Source organism: Lepidothrix coronata, unplaced genomic scaffold, assembly GCF_001604755.1.
Source record: "Lepidothrix coronata isolate B3197 unplaced genomic scaffold, Lepidothrix_coronata-1.0 Scaffold23, whole genome shotgun sequence".
Taxonomy (NCBI): domain Eukaryota; kingdom Metazoa; phylum Chordata; class Aves; order Passeriformes; family Pipridae; genus Lepidothrix; species Lepidothrix coronata.
The window spans coordinates 2,965,027-2,985,142 of NW_016690203.1; the positions used below are offsets into that span (position 1 = coordinate 2,965,027).

At 41.2% G+C, this 20,116-nt stretch overlaps 1 protein-coding gene across 1 annotated transcript in view; it reads left to right on the forward strand.

Annotated features, from left to right (window-relative positions):
* Nucleotides 1-20,116, forward strand: part of PHACTR1 (phosphatase and actin regulator 1) — a 312,791-nt gene that overhangs the window by 228,116 nt on the left and 64,559 nt on the right. The window contains exons 6-8 of the mRNA XM_017808609.1: nucleotides 4,534-4,614; nucleotides 12,628-12,813; nucleotides 13,816-14,022. Of these exons, the coding sequence (XP_017664098.1) occupies nucleotides 4,534-4,614; nucleotides 12,628-12,813; nucleotides 13,816-14,022 (474 nt within the window). The remainder of the gene's footprint in view (nucleotides 1-4,533; nucleotides 4,615-12,627; nucleotides 12,814-13,815; nucleotides 14,023-20,116) is intronic.

Sequence of the window (20,116 nt, forward strand, 5' to 3'; positions counted from 1 at the left end):
CACATCTACATTTTCATCAGCTCTGTCTGAGACTTTCATCTACAGCAGCGTTTCTTTTCTTAAAACTACTCTTGATTTCAGAAATGTAATCAACCTAATTTTTATGCATCTGCATCTCAGCTACTCACCCTTAGCTTCCTTTACAGTCAGTGAAGCCTAACAGTGCAGTTCAATCTTGCTTAGATGCTTATATTTGGGTAAGGTTAATCATGCCCAAGACATGCTCTTAATATATAAGGAGGCCAACTCAGAGGCAGAAGCCCACACTGTTAAAATTTACATCAGATGAATCCTGCTCTATTTGATTGTCAAGAAAGTCTACATAGTTGGAAAAATTTCAAGATGATGTGACATGTTTTGATACATAATCTATCACATCTGAAAATCTCTCCTTTCTTATAAGTCTAAGGGAAATATTGATGGTTGTTTATCTAACCATTGTGCAAAGCAATTGATTTGCTTTTTTCTAATTATTCAGATCTGAATTATTAGCAAGGTAGATTCCTGTTGAACGCAAGTATAATGCACTAGAAAGCTTCTGCTCTAAGCTCCATCCTGTAACAACCTTTGCCTTCTAAAATAATCATGAAAATTATACTGCCCTTTGAAAGGAAGAATTCACAAAAAGCAGATCCCAGTGCATTTTAAGACAAAGGCCAAGGGCAACCTCAGAAAAAAGCAAGGTTAAGTTCCAACCGGCCAGCACGGGCTGGGGTTTAGTTTCGGTTGTCACATGAGAAGGAAAAGGCAGAACTTGTTTATTTAGTTCTGCCCTTGGTTTAAGCAGCAACAGGACAAGTTCTGCAAAGGAGACTGCTTTATTATTATCTTGAATAATAATATTTATTTCTTAATTTATCATTATGTCATACAGATGCAACTCGAATACTTTATGTGACATGTTTTGGCCTTGGAGGGAAGGATGGGAGGGACAGAAAGGTTACATGTCCTGACTGCATAAATGCCTGTTTGGCTGGTTAATGGAGCAGCAGAAGCTCTTGGCATAGAGGCAGCGGCGAACTTCACCTTCTCAGCTGGAGGAGCAGCCCACAATCACTGCCATCACAGAGCACAGCAGCTTATTAAAGGAATAAAGACAAAACCATACTTGATTTCCAGAATGGAGGGGCAGGAACTCCTCTCAACCCTGTCAAGGCTTTACTGATCTTAATGGGTCTGCCACAGAGAAAAACTCTGCTTGAACAGCAGAGGGGTTCTGCTCCTGAGGGACGAGTTCAAAACTAGCAGCTCAGAAACATTAATAAAAGCATTTCCCACTGTTTCTTCATCAAAGCTTAAAAGAAACAGCTACTGCAGAGTACACTGGCAACATCTGTATGCTTATACCATAAAATACATATAGGCTCATTGCTATAAACTAGTAACTGAGAGTTTCTTGGAGAGTGGATGAATTTGTTATGATAACTAGTTTTTGGCATAATTAGATCCCATAAAGAGGGCTTAATGCTTATTTCTAATCTCCTAAAAGGTTATACAAATTAAAAAAAAATGAGGTTAATCACCAAGAAAAATCACTAATGAAGTAATACATCTTTTGTTAAATATTAATTATATTGCATTTTTTCCCATCACAGAATTTACATGGTTCTCATGAATCAAGGAAAAATTCTGAGGTTTTTATTTATCTGCTGCTGTGAATGGAACTCTTCTCAGTGGAGAGTGAATGAATTTATTTTGTACCAGCTTTCTGCTTGAAAAGAAAATCCTTCATGAAAGAACTGGCAGTCTTTGCCAGAGAAATCCAGACTGAGTAAAGCATTTCGTTGTTCAGGCTGTTAGATCCTAATGAGTTTTGCATCTAAGTGCTTGTATTTTTTTCCCATCTGATCCAGCGTTAGTGCATAGCAGGTTATGCACTTAAACATACAAAACTTGTTTGGGAGGAAGATTTGTATTAAAGAAAGGCAGCACGTCCTGTAGTTTTAGTATAACATCTGTTATTATCATTCAGTGCTGCTCTTAGCCCAGCATGGCCTTCCTTTAAATATCTTATTAATTAAACTGGATTAGTAGGGAAAAAATTAATACTTTAAGTCCTGTTCCTACTTAGAAAGGATTTAGAAACTGAAAAAATTGCTTCTGTCTGAGCTTCAGCTGGAGGGTTGTAGGTTTTTTCATTCTTGAACACAAGCAGATTACAACTAAAAGGGAATACCTAAAAAGCCTATGTATATATACAGTCTTCCAAATACATGTATTTTATCTTTGAAGTTCTGCTAAACTTCAAAAATAGTTTGCTACTTCAAGAAGTACTGGTCAATACTGCAGGGTCTTCCCCAGCAACTGTTTTGGAAGAGGTGCTTCTGCACTTTTTCAAAGTATCCTGATAGCCCTTTTTAGCACTTAATTTCCCAAAAGTCTCAATTCCAGTCTGCAAAATTACTGTAATTTTTACTAGTACTATAATAATGTGGTGAAACCTCCCTGCCATGAAGTTGGTGGTAATGCCGCTACCTTGCATAGCCAGCTGTTGACAGGGCAGGAGGACTGTGAACCCAGGTGGGTGCCAATGAATTTGTGTGTAAAGTGTGAATCTATTACTTAGCTGTCTATGGTCAAGTATAGAAATAGCAGAATTTGCCCATGTCTTTGTTCCATGGGCAGTGCTGCTTTCTATCTGCAGAAACTGCTTGTTTGCTGATGATTCACCCAACTTGATTTCCCACTGAAGAGCAAGTTCAGACACGCTGGGTGCTGTTTGCTGCTTACGCTAACAGAAAATTAGACTTTCTTAGACCTATTGAAAAAGTTAGTTGTTGGGTGCCACCAAATTGCTCTTTAGATTCAGTCAGGGTTTTAACAACTTCTTGGTGGGAGAAAGCTCAGGAATTAGCTGTAGCCTGTTTTGGCTTTTTTTTGGATGGGCTGAGGGCAGCTATTCTTAAAGAGGAAGAGGAAAGAGCTTTAGGTGCTGTACCAGAACAAGACCCCTTCAACACAGGGAAAAGGCAGCTTAAGGAGCAGTCTGCAGTGTGACTTCAAAGCCTGATTGTTGGATCTTTCTATTCAAAAGCATATTAGAAACTTAGAAGTCGGTGTTTCATTGAAAGTCAGTTGAGGTGCCTGAAGCACTTCTTCAAATGGGTCCTAGGCGCTCTGGAAAATGCTGTGGCGATTATGTTAACAGCTTCTAAAATCAAACTGCACCATATGCTTGGCTAGTGGGTGTGGGGTGCCTCAGCAAAAGGACCTGCCTTCCACTCTGATCCATGAGAAAGTTCAGAGGAAGTGTTTAGGGGAGACCAGGGTTTTTATTAGCTTCTGAGTGTACCTACTGGTCTTCTTTGCCCTGGAGAATACGTGTTTAAAACTGATTTTAAAAATGGGAAAGCCTAAATTTATGCTATGTAGAAGAGCAAAGCAGAGCTGGCCTTGTTCATACCAAGCTCTAAGCCTCTGACAGAAAATAAGTTGCAATGAGCACAATGTGTCAGTATAACCATAGCTAATTCACCAAAGTGTCCCTGTGGGAACAGTCAACACACAGCAGTACCAGAAAAGGGTACACCCTCCTGTTTTCGGAAATAGGAGAGAGGGTTTCCAAGCCTCTTTTGCTTTAATTCTGCCTTGGGCAGACTGGAGATGCTAAGTCCCAGTTCATTTGTGTGTGCATGCATCTGTGCTGGGTCTGATCGAGGAGCATATGGCAGAAGCAATTTGCCCTTGACTGTGCCTCTTTTTTGGCAGGCACAGGCTTGTTTCTCACAGAGCGGGTGCAGTCACAGCCTCTGCTGCACATCACTTCTTGCGCCCCTTGCTTGCTGGCTTTCAGGTCTTTGCCTGAGTGCATGTCCTTTGTGGTGTTTTGGTTAATTGGACATTGTTTTAATTACTACTGAACTAAAGAAACATGTATTTTCTATCTGTCGTTTTGCTGCCTCAGTGACCACAGTCTCCAAGCAGCCAATACAGAACTCAAGCTGTTCAGTTCTGGTGTAAATTGCAGTGGCTCTTTCGGATTTTCTGTCATTTACATCTCTTTAGGAAAAAACATCCCTCTAGGTAGGAGAAGGCTCTATTAAACAGCTTATGTTTTGCACTGCCCCACCTTGATCTGCTCTCACTGGAATTGGTGGCCAAGAAGCCTTGGCTTCTGTCCTCTTCCATGATCTGGAGACAGGCCATGGCCACATTCTGTGGCCCCATCTTTCATTGGTGTGATATGTTGCCTTCTTTCTTACCTTTCACTCTGCAGCTTCTGCACTAATTTCCTTTTTCTCCCTTTGCTGTCTCTGATTCTCCACAGAAATGCTTGGGTCATATGTCAAAATCAAGCAATGGGAGTGGAGACATCCTCAAATCAGCCAGTCTATAGCCATTTCTGTCAATAACAGCCTCACTACAGCAGCAGGCAGATTCTCTGGACTGCCAGTAGCCTTTGAGATGCTAAACTGCCATTGACTTGAAGAGGAAAAAGAACATTTTTTAAAATGCCTTAAAAGGCGTAGAGCCTTTTAAAACAATTATTTCCCTTCTTTTCTATTTATATTGACCCTTATCCTTTGCTTACAGCTTTGGAAAGAAAAATGTCCATGAGGCAAAGCAGAGAGGAGCTTATAAAACGAGGAGTGCTGAAAGAAATTTTTGATAAAGGTAAGTGTTCTTCCTTTCACAACATTAAATTGGCATCCCATATAGTTTTACAGCCAAACATTACATTATTATAACACTGGGAACTGGGAATGGAGTCCTGAATTGCAAGATTCTGCAGAAAAAGGTCTCCAAACACCTCTCTCGATTTTGCCATGGTCTAGCCCATTCTGTTGGATACGTGTGATAGGTATTTAGCAAATAAAAATGAAAATTAATCAGAAATGTAAAGCAGTAGAAATAAAAATCACAGCAACGGGCACTAGTCACTCGCTGCAAAAGAGCAAAACATCCAGACTGTGGAGAGATGAAGTGGGTCCGTGCCTGCGTGTGTTACCATTGTCTGGTTGAGTCACTTCGGGATTAATTGTTGTGGAAAAGGGAAACATTGACAGGTTTTGGATCATGGCGAGCCCAGAACAGTGTACTTTTCCTTGAAATGGCTCAGAAGAGATAACAATTCCTTATTCAGGATAATTAATTTGTTGAGTTGGTAATGTCTTATTTATGCAAAATGCCATTGTTTTACAAACATCATTGTTTTACACTGGTAATGCAATACATACTTGACATCTATTATGTATGTGTCAGACTTTAACTGCAGCTTTTATTTGTTTTGCTGCTTCTCTTGTCAATAACTAAGGCAATTAATTCAACAAATTATATAAAAACATGACAAAGTTGCCTCTTAATCTGAATAGAACTTATGTATGTGCTTTAAAGCCTCATTAATTCAAAATCTAAGAGTCTTTAACAATACCAGTACAAAATCTATTAGAAGTTAATAGAAGTTATTAACTTTCACAGATATTAGAAACATGGTCTACTTTATAATTGGGAGTGTTTAAATCTGCTACCTACTTTTTAGTCTATCTTATAAGGAAATTAAAAATTACTAACCCAATCTTTTCGGTTTTTTAAGTGGGAAAAAATGCAAAACACTGCAAACCAAACAAAAAAATAGAGTGCTTTTCGTTAAATTTTACAGGTTTTACCAGTTATGTATTGTGGATGCTTCTAATCCTTCAGATTTAACACTGTGCTCTCAGTATGATCCCGCTGGCGTAGAAATCATCCTAGGTGCAACTTCAGGGTAGAAGCAGCTCCTGGCAAAAGGTTTGCCCTTCTCACTGCTTCGTGTTGCCCATGTTTCAGAGTGTGACTCAGATCAAATCCACAGCCAGTGAGGCACGGTCCAGGCTGTCACACCATGTGACAGGGGAGCAGCCCAGGGGAGGCCAGGGCTCAACTCCCTATTCAATGCCTCAGCCAGCTCAGAAGGCAGCCTTAAATCACACCTGTGTCCAGGGTGTGACCTCCTTAATCCCTGCCTCACATCCCACATGTAGCTGCTTTCTGAACCATCCCTACATACACTTAAAGGTATCCCCAGGAAAAATCTTTTCTGTGCAGCCTGACTCTGCCTTCTACATTGAAACTCAGAGAGATTCCCCCTGCATTGCTACCAATGCACTACAGCTTTCTCTGTTGATCAAATAATGCTGTAGTTTGTGATCTGTGTCGTCTTGTGAGGCACAAACTAAGCTCTCTGGGGGTCATTGTCTGAAAGAAAGAAATTAATTCCTCTTTATAGTAATTTTTCACCTTTTCAAAACTGATATGAAACATGTGCCACTTCTTATTTCCAGCACAAAAAGCAGAGACATTGGACCTTTTCACTGTCAGGTACCACTAAAAGGGAAACTACAATGCAAACCAGTTGGACTCCACAGTCAGTACCCTACTGACTATGGAGTTATTATTCCTGCTTGTTACAAACACAGGAAGCTAAGTATTAGTACCCCTCCCTGAAAGAAAGAGGTCAGGCAGAGAAGAAACCGGTAATACACAAGAATAGCAGCAGTAATCAGACAGCTTTGATGATACAAAGATATGACCAGGGCAATATGTATAGAGCAAAAACATTATTTCCTTCAGTGGTGTAATAATCTGAGTAATTCTAATAAAGGATATCATATCTCACTGTGAACCTTAAGTGGAAGTAACATTTTCCTTGTAATTCCTGTTAGATAATCTCTAATCCTTCAAGAAAACACAGCAGACTTTAAGCATTTCATTGCAGAAGGCGTTATTTGATTAGGGTAGCATACAGAGAGGCATCTTGCACAGACAATAAGTGTAGCCATAATGCTAAATCTCTTTGTCTCCTTTTCCTAAGCGGTGGACAAAGCAGACAGAATCAGCCTCTGAGTAATTTTGGCTTTTTCTTTCTTAAAAAAATCCATACAGATTAAAGTAAACTTAGAGTGGACAGAATAACCTAAGAACAAAAATTCCTGCTGTGTGCTTAGTGTTGGTTTTGTCATATCTTCTGTGTTGAAGAAAACCAGAATTAGCTAGTTTGTTTGCCTGCTGTTTAAAATGATGCTCTGACATGTTTGCTTCAGGATTTGCAAAGGACTTTTTGTCATCCAGCAGGTGAAAGTTATCTGAGTGCAGTAAGTCATAGTACTCACACATGGGAGAGTCACTGCAGTCCAGCTGCTATATTTGAAAAACAAGAAATGCTGTTATCACTTCAGTGACCCCCACACTTAAACTAGTCAAGTGAAACTGCTCCAGACTGAACTGCGGGGAGCTCTTTTCTTGCAAAGGGCCAGACTCATGACCAAATCAGTTTCTGTTATCTTCCATTTCCAGGGCTTTGTGACTTGAGTATTCTGAAAATGTAGGCAAAGGTTATAATTTTTTCAAATACTCTGTACTTTCGGAAAATAGTAAGTTGAAGAAGTATCTGGTGAGACTCCTGCTGTTCTAATAGTTTGTGGTCAGGCAGTGCTGAGAGGTTAAAAATATCGCTTCCACCTTCAACACAAAACACACATCAGCATTTAGAACAGCTCACATTTTTGCTGTACTGTTGCTCCTACACCTAGATATAAACACCTTTAATTTTCCCATGAAGGAGTAACCATCCCAAACGCATCTGTCTTTAGGATTCCCCTCTGTTTCACAGTCCCCGTCAAAGAATTAAATCTACTTGTAGTATTTTGATACTTCTTCCTTTATCTGAACATGGATGAAATTGCCTGCAGTGAGGAATTTCTGAACATGAGTGTGTATTTGTTTGCTCCAGAGGCAATAGTACAATGCTTTTTAAAGAAGCATGGGCAGTCTCCATATTTTTATACTCTCTAATCAAAATGATGGATTTAGACTTAAATTTCAGGTAACCTAAATCCTGACAAGATTTGGATGTATTGCACTTACGTGCTAAGGTACGTTTTGTGGCAGTATGTGAGGATAAGCTTGAAGAAGTGGCTTTGGTAATGCAGCAAGGAGGAAGGATGGCAACTGCTTCAGTTGTGTTGCAGTAAAATTGAAAGGTTTTGAACTCCTCCAGAAGCAGCCTGTCTCAAACTCCATGAGATCCCAAAACATCAGGTCTGCTTAGAGACTGAAGTTGAGGAGGATCCCAGCCACACTGGGCTAAGGTAGCTACCAATTCCAGGAAACAGCTCCAGGGACAGGTCTTGACCATGTGCAAGAACATTCAATTTTTCATCCCCTACGCATAGAGTTCATGGCAGAAAAGGACAATGAATTTTTCTCTGCCCTTCCTAGCCTTTGCCATCAAGAATGCTTGCCTGGACAGTCTTACTGGGGAGCAACTACTGAAAGGGACAGCCCAATTCGAAAAACTCCCAGGATTTAAAACTCTCCATTTTGACTTCCATAGCCATTGGTCTATAGAAGGAATGCATGAGCACGACGCTTTTTAGCTATGCAAGAAGTTCCATAGTCAAAGGTATTCAGAGTAAGAGACACAGTGAGAGGGTAAGCAGAGCTACAGCATGAAGAACACAAAAGGACTGGTCTGTGTCAGTCAGCATAATGCTCTGTGGGCTGCCTCACACCAGGCAATTTTTTTAAAGTTCCTGAGAGTGGAAATAGCAGATGAGTTCAGAAATACAAACCATGGTTAGGGGCCATACATTTTGCATACATCACCTATGCATCTTGAATACATCACCATGCTGGTTTTTTCGCATGATAAGGTGAATTAAAGTGTCTGGGTAGAGTCCTTTGCATCAGAGAGTTTCCTCTGAGGTCCTGTTTCCTCAGTGATTTCAGGTGTGCAGAGTCTCCTGAGTAACAGAAGAGTAGCCTTCATGTGTTCCCATTGCTGCAGAGGTCAAGCTACTCTCTCATGGTCCTGTCCAGCTTCACCCAGATTCAGCCGATGTTATCAAAGCTCATCCATTTAGAGGAAGTCATTCTCCACTAAGTAGCATCAGCCTCTGTGAAAATACAGCAAAGGATTTAGCAAGTTTGAGAACAAAAGATTACATATGTTATCCCTGTGCAAAATTAACTTTAAACTCATAGCCGGTTTCTGAACATAATCAGTTCATCCATGTTTATGTAATAATTGCATTACCATGATTCTTTTCATTTCTATGTCATCTAACTGGAACAGCTTTAGTAGTTTAAAAATAATACATAATTTGTTTTTTATATCTGCTTGTCAAGAATGTCTCTGATGCAAGATTAATTCTCACTAAGATACTCTTCACTCTACAAATTATTTTATCCGCATCTTTGACCTGTTTGCTGTACTTGAGCGGCTCCCCATGTAGCTCTTCTTCAAGTGAGACCTGACTTAGGGTTTATATTTCAGTCATGATTCTGTGCCATGTCTGATGATTTCATTCAAATCCAAGGACAAATTTTAGACTCTAAATAAAGACTAGAAATATTCAGAGGTAAGATTAAAAAAGGTTACTCTCTCAGTACAGAAAGCTGTCATGCTTATTATTATGACAAAAAGTAAAAGCCAAAATTTTACCTTATATTTTACTTTTTTGCAATCATAAATCCTCATGGATCATTTGAATGCTGTTTTCTTAAATCATGCTAATATACCTTGAGAAGCACAAAGTGCACTTAAGACAGTACGATTTCAAGATGCTCAGCACATTATGATAGGCATCTCACTTTGTGAAAAAATATGTAGATATCCCTCCAAAAAACAAATGTTACTGGTTTCGTCATGCATATTTTTCTCTGCTCACAGTTACAGTTGAATTTAGTCTGAATTAATGCACTGAATTAATGAATATATTTCTGGACACAATCACTGCCTTTCATTCAAGAAGCAGTTGCTCTGCATAAGAAACAGTTACATTCTTTGATGAAACCAGGTAACTGAGAGAACAGCAGCCCTTATCCCAAACACATGTAATCGTGTGTGTGTTTATAAAAGGGAGATAGAGCCAGTGCAGAATACATAGCATTACTACTCAGACAGCCAGGTCGAAAAACATTCAGCTTAAATACTGGCTGAACTGTTGTTTGATTTTTGCTGCCCAGGGAAATAAATGGGTTTGTATTGAATGACCACAGCAGTTAGAAAGGGGGCTGTGCTGCAAACGCTTGGCCAAAGCCTTCAGCTTTGATTCATATTGCCACCTCTTAGCCAGCTCAGTTGATTACTCTCAAAGCCATGGATCAGGTTTCAGTCTAGTATGATGTGACTGTGTACCACAGTAGCTCTCTGCATCTTCAAAAAGCCTCCAGCAAAACTAAGAAAGTCAAGACCTTGGTATTTATAATAATTCCAAAATAAACAGGAGACCATCTTCACTCACTATAGAGAAGCTTTAAATGGTGGAAGCATAATTCTGAATAGTTATCAGCTATCAGACTTGTTGATTGCTGTGTCCGAACACCAAAATGAGACTTAACTTTTTTTTTCAGTATTGTTTTCCAAAGTGGTTTGCACATCTTAGCCCTGTGAGGGTAAAATGTGCACTCGAATGACGTACAGCTCCACATTGAGCAGTAATGTGGCTAATCAGAGGTGCCCAAAAATCAAAAACCAGATCCTGAAATCCTGAGTTTCCCTTTAAAAAGTAATTTAAATGCTTAGTAAAATTAGGCTCTGCTTATTTGCCTGCTGGCTTTTAGTATTACAGGTCAAATTTTAGTTATATTTTCAGGCTTCCATTCATAACCATAGGGGCTGAACACTTTCCTTTTTAAAACTGTAATTGAGATATCCATGTAGTCATAGCCTCCAGACACCAGAGTGCCGTGCTTAACAAGTTCTGAGATAAAAATCATGCAGGTTGACACCATAGAGAACTATCTGAATCCTTGCTTCTGTTCTTTATTATTTCTAATGTGAAGTGGTGTTTGATAGGAAAGAAAGTGCCAACTTCTCTTGCAGAAATTTTGTTCAGATAGAGGAGATATTATTCGTAACTATAAAAACAGGCTTTCTAAATGGAATCTGATATATCCCTGTACCAAGACATTATGTCAGGCAACTATAAAAGTTATTTGCTCCCTTACATAAAATGTGGTTATTTGTGTGTGAAATAGGGACATACTCCTGTGATTTTGCTTGTGTCCCTTATAGCATAAAAGTTGGTGTAAGGGAAGATAGTAATTCTTGTTATTATTATTATTAAAATATCATAAATTAGATATATGTGAATATTAGTATTCTTTAAGAAAGCTTCATAGCTTCAGTTCCAGCCCACTCTCATTCCTGACTTCCCAGCTTCAACAGAGACAGAGGGAAAACAGATTTTTTGTCACTGGATGGAACTGCATGTTGAGGATGGTCAGGAGCTAATCATCTTAGACCATAGGTCATAACGACCATCCTAGGGTAAGCAATAAGTCAGCTGAGATAACTGACGGATCTTTCCCAAATCTTAATAACCCCTTAAGCAACTGGAATGCTGTCAGACTTCTGTGAAACTGTTGTGGACAGAACATCTCAGACAGACATCTCCAAAAATTGCCTGCACAAGTTGTATTTTGGAGATACAAGACAAAGGCACCAGGTGCCTATCAAGTCACTCTATCACCCCCCTCCTCAGCTGGGCAGGGGAGAGGAAACACAATGAAAGGCTCATAGGTCAAGAGAAGGACAGGGAGAGATCATTCACCGATTACCATCATGGGCAAAACAGACTCGACCTGGGGAAATTATTTAATTAATTGCCGATCAAATCATAGTAGCATACCAAGAAATAAAACCTTAAAAACACCTTTCCCCCACCCCCCCTTCATCCTGGTCTCAACTTTACTCCCAGTTTTCTCTACTTCCTCCCCCCATTGACACGGGGGACAGGAAATGGGGGCAGAGGTCAGTTCATCACATGTTGTCTCTGCCGTTTTGTCCCTCTCAGTGGGGACTCTTAACGTTCTTCCCCTGCTTCAGCGTGGGGCCCCTCCCACAAGAGACAGTCCTCCACAAACTTCTCCAATGTAAGTTCTTCCCATGGGCTGCAGTTCTTCATGAACTCCTCCAGCGTGGGTCCCTTCAGCAGGGTGGTCTCTCAGACTTCTCCAGGATGGGTCCCCCATGCAGTCACAAGTCCTGCCAGCAAACCTATTCCAGTGTGGGTTACTCTCTCCAGAGGGCCACAGGGCCTGCCAGCAGCCTGCTCCAGCAAAGGCTTCTCACAGGGTCACAACCTCCAGTCGGCATCCCCCTGCTCCGACGTGGGGTCCTCCAAGGGATACAGGTGGATCTCAGCCATGGATCACTGTGGGCTGCAGGGGGACATCCTGCCTCACCATGGTCTTCACCACAGGCTGCAGGGTAATACCTGTGCCTGAAGCATCTCCTTCCTCTCATTCTTCACAGACCTCGGTGTCTGCAGAGTTGTTCCTCTCACGTAACCTCACTCCTCTCTCTGGATGGCTTTTTTCCCCCTTCTTAAATATGTTACCCCAGAGGTGCTACCACTGATGGGCTTGGCCTTGGCCAGTGGTGGGTCCATCTGGGAGCTGACTGGAGCTGGTTCCATCAGATATAGGGGAAACTTTTGGCAGCTTCTCACAAAAGCCACCCCTGTAGCCCCCCTGGTACCAAAACCTTTCCATGCAAACCCAGTACATGTATACATACAAGATCTCAGTCCAGGTTCCTCATTTGAAGCAAGCTAGTGGAGATAGTGGATTTCATTTAAAAATCTTTCTGCATCTTATTTATGGATCTTTTTTGTCATTCTGCTTTCTTCCAACTATGAACAGATGGGGAACTTTCCATACCAAATGAAGAAGGAGCTTTGGAGAATGGGCAGCCTCTGGGCTCCGGGCAAGTGCTGAGCTCCAGCCAGGTATCCCTGCCAGCCCTAACAGAACTGGAGTCAGTCCCAGCATCTGTGGAACCCTGCTCATACGAGGTGCTCCCAACCACAGAGATCATGGATGGGACAGGTAACATCTTCTTTACATTATCATGTAGATACTCTAAGCTATTTCAAAAAAGTTTTTGACTTTGGTGTTGAGCCCTGAGAATTCTTTGTCGAAGATGAAGGTCTTCTGATATAAAGGTGACAACACAGAGATGTCACTAGGTGCTCCACAAGAAATTTTGACTGACTGGGCATAGAAGTAACCTCTACTTCTAAGCTGCTTTTGGAGTCAGACAAAGTTCCTGCACTTTGTGTACATGTAAGAGTAGATTTCCAACTCTCAGTCTACATCTCAGATGTGCCAATAAGCATTAGAGTGGAGAGCTGACAACATATTTGAACCCCAGGGTACAACATCGTGACCTGTAGCTGCCACGTGATGTTGGGTGATGTTCACACCACGCATCTGTCAGTAACTAACACATCCAGTTGCCCTACCCTAGGTGAGTCTGGCTGCACTTCTTCCCCAGCCCATGCAGAGAGAAGGCAATGCTCTACATCAAAGTTAGCTCCTCTTTCTACATCACTTTATCCAAGAGTTGTGGACAAAGGTCGAGTGAGAAAAAGTGAGCAGCAGAAGTAATTATCCATGATCTTGCACAGCTGTGCAGCCTCTTTGAAAAAGAGTAGACCCTGTGAGGTGCTTTTACATTTACTGGATAAGTTTAGAGACCACCTGCTAACATATCTGGTCCTAAGCAAGCTGTGGTGACAGACCGTCAGAGATGTGACATTTTAAAGCTCAATTTGTGTTCAAGATGTGGGAATATATCCCAGCCTGACATAAGGGAGCTGGCTTCTCTCAGAGGTAATGGGAAATTTGGTTGCTGTGTAAATGTGTGTTACTCTTCCTCTTTCTTTCCTTCCTTCTTTCCTCCTTTCTATGTTATACAATGTTTGAGTGCAATCTATTAGTCATTCCTAATCTGCATTGCTGTGCTGCTTTTCTTGTCTTACATTGGCTGTATCCGCTGCTGCTTTGCTCGTAACGTTGTTGGGTCTATGATGTGGTTGTGTCCTCCAGTGTCTGAAGAGAGCCCCACATCCAATGAATCCGGCGTCCTTCTGTCCCAAGATCCTACAGCTAAGCCAGTCCTGCTACTTCCCCCCAAAAAATCTGCTGCTTTCCCTGGAGACCATGAGGACACCCCAGTGAAACAGTTGTCCCTCCTCAAACAGCCCCCTGCCCTGCCTCCTAAACCTATTGCCAGGATTGCCAGCCACTTAACTGGTAAGTAGGTATTCCTGGACCCTCAGCACCATTTCCCTTATAGGCAATACTGACATTATAGCAAGGTTCTCAATGTTCTTCCTCCTTCTGTAACACTGTTTGCACTTGTTTTTGTGTGTACTGGTAGTTTATGTGTTGTACCTAGGGCAGGGATCACGAAATCTTCAGAGTAAACCTTCATCAAGGTTGCTCCAGGGCACTTCCCCTCTCAGCTGTAATTACCTAAGATTGCTGTGGCATTTCCTAACCCTCCTCACTCCTATTCATCAGAATTTACCATCACCACTGAAATTTCAGGATGTGCTTTGATGGGAAAGGAAGTATCAAGAAAATATTAGGATATCTTTAAATGGCCTTAATGAGGAAAGGCACAGGAGTTGAGAGGAAAGGAAGAGTTTTGATTTCTCCTTTTGCCCTTTGTTGCTTGTACTCTCAACTGACATATGGGCGGGTCCCCCTCCACACACCCTTTATCTTTCCATATGTTTGTCGTTTACTTGTCCCCCTGATCCTGACACAGGAAGTTCTGTCCCATAACTTCTTGCTATTTTGCTTACCTGCCTACACTGTCTGCCCAACTGCTCCCCCTTTCCACCCCTGCTCTGACTACTCCTCTCCCACTGGTGAGTCCAGCTCCAGTTCTCAATGACCAGGATTTTGTTGTCCTATGGGTTTATGCTGCAATTTATCTCTTACTGCTTGGAAACTAGCAACAGTAGACAACACAGGCTTCTTTTTGTGTTCCCCATGTTTTAACAATTGTCCAAGCTTTTTGAGATTCAAAGTTCTCGGTACATGTGGAAGGAAGATTGGTGGGTCTCCTCTCTCCAGTCTCTCATTTAAACTGCTTAAGCAAAGATGTCTACATTTACACAGACTAAAGAAGGTTCCCTTAATACTTGCCTGCACCTTTTGAACAGTGTGCTCATAATTGCAGCTGCTGCACAGGAGGCAGCACCTCAAAATCCTGAGTCCAACACAAGGTGTGATGCATGTCTGTACTGGGGCAGCTACCAGTCTTGCCCTGGGTTGATCTTGTTTTATCGCTGCCCCGATATATTCAGGGCTGATGTGAGAAATGCTCAGCCCACATTAATACATTGTAGTTTGGGTTTTTTTCCTGAACAGTTAGTACCTGTTTTATTCAGGTTAATATCTATATCAGGAAAGAGCTCATTATGAAAGAGCATGTTCTGGTTTTCTCTGACATCTCTATGTAGTCTCTTCATGTTTCTGTTTGGATGACCACACCTTTTTGTTCTGTATAATTCTGTACATTTTATGTGAAACCTCTTTACTTTCTTGCCTGTCAAAATCTGCACATAATGATTAATATTTTGCCTTAAACTACAAACTGAAAGGGCAGTCCTGCAGCCTGCAAAGCCAGGCAGCAGTATTAATGGCTTCACATGAGGACAAAACCAGCTTCCTATGATTTCCCATAACACTCTGTCCCAGTTATAAGAAGGTGCTCAGAAATTAGGCCAACATGGAAGAAATAAAAAAATAGGAATAGCATAGGAAAAAACTCAGGTACTAAATGTCCTTCATTCATAAGCCTTTCTTCTGTAAGCAAAAGCAAAAGAATCAAAGGATGAAAGCTTCTGCTGTAGTTTTTTTGTTTTCTGCAGCTGCAAATTTTGTGTGAAGTAGAATCAGGCTCAAACTATAAGTGAGTTGCTTGATGGTGATCACTTTCCAATGAAAGTGAAACAGAACTGTGAATTCTCTTACTTTGTGGTGTCTCATCCAGTCTTAAATAAAGTCTTGTATGGGCATATAGACAGTGTCTTGTACATGCATATACAGAACCTTCAGGGAAAAGGAACAGAGATGCAAATTTAGTCATAGAGCCCTAATTTAATTGACAGTTATTCCTGGTGGAACTGAAACCCTCATTTATACCTTCCTTATAAATAAAAGTATTGAGCTTGTTCTTAAGGGTCCATTTACTTTGGTGGTCTAAAGGAGATACATGTTGCTCAGTGCCTTGTGTTCTCCACTGGAAAATATATTAGCCATTTACAATCTCTGGAAATGAGCAATCAATCCTAATGAAGCATCCTCATCAGCGAGAAGCAGAATTAATGCTATTCTTTTACTAATTACTCCAGAGACATCCTCAGCTTGTGTGTGAGAAAACGAGCAAAATCGGAATTCTGGCATTCGAGGTGCAGATTTTTTTCTGTTCTTGTTGCATACATATTTTTCTACTGAAGAATTTGTGAAAAGGTTGAAGGACAAATTAAGACATCCTAAGCATGGCTAGTGCAGAGTGACAGTGGTTTAATGGTCTGGTAGGTCTGTTCAAGAAGAATGAGAGAGATGTGATCCTGTGAAGGGTTCAGGTACACAGTGAAAACACACTGTGCAACTCCACTTCTCTTTAAATATATATATGTGTATGTGTACATACGTGTATTTATTTCAGGAAAACATGCTTTATACAGGCCAATAAATTACTACAGGCATGGTCAGAAGTGGGAAAAAAAAAGGAGAAATATTTTAAATAGAAATGTTGAGGAAAGAAAAGTTTGCTTTGAGTCTGACCGCCTCTTGCTGTGAACTTATCCCAAAGTTCTTCAATAAAGTCATGAAAACTGACTTGCAGAGTTTGACAAAGGGCTTAATACGTGTTTTAGAAATTGAAAAGAAACATTCCTTACCTCTGAATGCATTTTGAACCATCTCAAATATCTATCCACCTGTGCCAAGACAAAGATTGGCCTTTCAATTGATAATAAATGCACATAAAAGAGCAGGCCTAAATAAACACGTAAGAGCATGTTTAATCATGGGGAAAATGAAAGGAAAAAATCCCTTTTAAAGGTGAAAGGAAAAGAGATTTGCCTCTAGCAAATATAAATCACACAACCTTGGCATGCTTCTTCTCAAGGCTGAGGTACTGTGGGGATGGGACAATATAGAAACAGAGCCAGAGCCAAGAGCAGACTGCAGAGCAGCCACTGGGAGTGGTGCCACCACTGCTGCAGAAGATGCTCAGTGCTTTGCCTCACGCCGTCTCCTGTGGTCTTGATGATGCTGCCTCCACTGGGAATGTCCCTGTCACAGTACAGGGTGTGGAAGTGCCCACACAGCCTTAGAAGATAGGCAACCCTAGGAGAAAAACATGAACCTTAACTGTTTTGATATTTGTTTCACTGCTCTGCATTTCCTGCTGGCCAGTCACCTCCCAGTGAGCCTTATACTGGTTTTTAGATATGATTATTATTATTATTAGACAATGTTCATGGACAGAATTTCTTTCGCTGGTTTATTTCTCCTATATCCACATGCAGAACCCAGGCATTTAGAACAACACTTACAGTTTCCTTTACTGAAAATGTAGGACAAACTGAAATAATCACCTGGGACCAAATTTAATTGGGGTGCTGGTATAAGGTCCCAAGATTATCGTAAAATCTTTAATGGCCAAAAGCGGTAAGACTCGTCACGTCTGATTTGATAGACCCTGGTGATGTAAAGCTGCCTTTGATCTTGATTCATTAAGCTGTTGATGCTCACCAGCATAGATAACGTTTTCTGAAATTAGTTTTATTTTCCAACTGAGTTGCCAGTAACCCATAAAGTCCCGTAAAACTTCAGAAAACAAAATATATACCACTAACATGGAACCTCAGCAACATCTGAGTGTCTTTGAGCCCAGATTTAGTCTAATATTTGGGTAGGGTGTAGCTTTGGTTGTATCTGGCGACTTTACTATTGCATTTAAGCTTTGAAAAGTCTTTTGCATTCTCTTGCTTTCTTCATTCAAGATTTTGAAGAGACACATAGCACATTTTTAGTTCTGAGATTGTGCTTTCTAGTTATGTCTATGTAGAGTTAAAACTAATTCATAATTAGAGGCAAACATTTAGCAGAGTAGGAAATATTAGGTCCTCAAAAGTTACTTTTGATAGTGCAGAGAAGCCAAGAATGAGGTTTGAGAACGTGAATGCCTGGGGTTCTGCTGCATTGCCACAACACAACTGGTTGTTAGTGACAGCTTTATAAAAGTATTTGCAAATAAAATTTATCCAGTAAATACTCTCTGCAGTATCTTATAGCGCAATAGTCACATGTGTGTCAGAAGACTCCTGTAAACGAGCCCTTGTAAATAATCTACAAGCTTCCTCCACTGTGGCGTTACCTCCAGCTGCCTGCTCTGACAGGCTATGTTCATAAAGAGAGGTTACAATTCTCTCACTGTGTGCTTGAAGGAGAAGGAGCTGAGCAAAAGCAGCTCTCCTTCACCAGGTTCTCATGAGAAACTGGACTCTGATGCAGTTGCTCTCTCCATACTTCCTCTCTGTGCTGCTACCTGGAGGGGAGTACGTAGCACATACCAGCATCAGGAAATCTTCTCGTCTTTGAAACCCTCTTCAAGGCGTTGCACAGGAATTCACACAGAGCTATACTTTTCAACCCTTTAGGCTAAGCATGCCATGCTTTTGTTCTCCAAATTCAACTTGAACCGTGGATGCATAAGTGATACAGAAGAATGGTAAAGAATTTCTGTCTCAAATCTTCTCTGAAGACATGCTGCAGATCTTGCTGTAGTCAGCAGGAGATACATGGCAAATCTTTGAGAACAGTTTTTAACTTGTCCTTATGAATCTGCTCAAAACCATTGAAATAAGAAAAGTGACTCCTGCTGTTTAGGCACAAGTGATTACTGGGGAGAAGACCTGAAAAAGTAAAAGCTGCTTGTCCAAATGCTGTCAGCAAATATCAGGGATGTCACTCCATGTCCACTGTAGAGCTCCCTCAATAGGCCACACTGGTTTTTGCACTGGTTTTCTTTTCTTGCATGTTGCTTTACAGAATTAATAATTTGGATGGAATTTAAAGAGTAACTCATTAGCGTTATGACAAATTGTATTACTTGTAGTTGTATATAGTCCAGCAAAGGTCACAGTATAAGATCATTCAGGTGGGAAGGAACCTCAGCAGGTCTTTAATCCATCCTCCTGCTCAAAGCAGGGCCATCTATGGGATCAGACAAGGTTGCTCAGGCTATGTCAAGCTGGGTCTTGAAAACTCCAAAGGATGCCAGCTGCACAACCTATCTGAGCAAACCTGCTCCACTATTTGGCTCTTCTCATGGTGGGGAAATATTTTCCTTATAATCCAGTTTTGAACCTCTTTTGTTTCACTTTTTGTCCACTGCGTCTCCTCCTCCCACCATGCACTTTTCACCACTGTGAAAAGTCTGGCTCCACTTTATTGATAACCTCCTCATAGGGACTGGAAAGCTGCTGGTAGGTATTCCCCCTGCAAGCTGTCTTTTCTCCAAGCTGAACAAGGCCCAGTCCCTCAGGTGCTCTAGCCCTCAACTATTGCAGTGGCCCTGTGCCCAGCTCATTTTGGGTTTTTGATATCTTTCCTGGGGCATCCTAAGCTTGCAGAGTAATCTAGATACAGTCTAAGGAGTGCTGAATAGAGGGAGAATAATCCTTTGATCTCCTGGCTGTGTTTCTACTTGTACCACCTAGGAGTCTTTTGCCTTTCCTTGCTCTCAGGGTACAATGCTGGCTTATATTTGGCAAGGAGTCAAGAAAGAGCTTTTGTGCCTCTGGCAGTATAGCAAACACAGCCAGCTCTGCCACAAGCCCAGGATTCTCAGGCATGTCCTCTTTCTCCGTGCAGTAGTTGAGCTGGGGCAGAATTTGAAGATTTTAAGGAGCTTTTCTACCAGCTCTGCTAGAGCAACATTTGCTACTACACATCCAGAACTTCCTAGAACCTTGTCTGCAGCAGTTGTATCTGCAGCATGTGCCAACCAACTCTCCAGCCATCTTCAGTGACTGGAAGCATCAGACTCAGTGTGCTTGGTGTTCAGCTCAAGTGTACCACAAACACATCAGAAGAACCATGTGAGCACACCTGTGCAACAAATAAACGTGTGTTTATCTATCTCCTGAAAACCCCAAAGGAAATGCAGCAACTGTAGCTGTTAGAAAAATGATCTGTGAGGAAGGGGTAAAAGCTGCCCTGCTTGTCAAAGGTCTGATATGTAGCAAATATTGTGACATCCACAACTATCTTTTAAGTAATTTATTGTCATCAAGAGTGGGGAAGTTGATGTCTATCA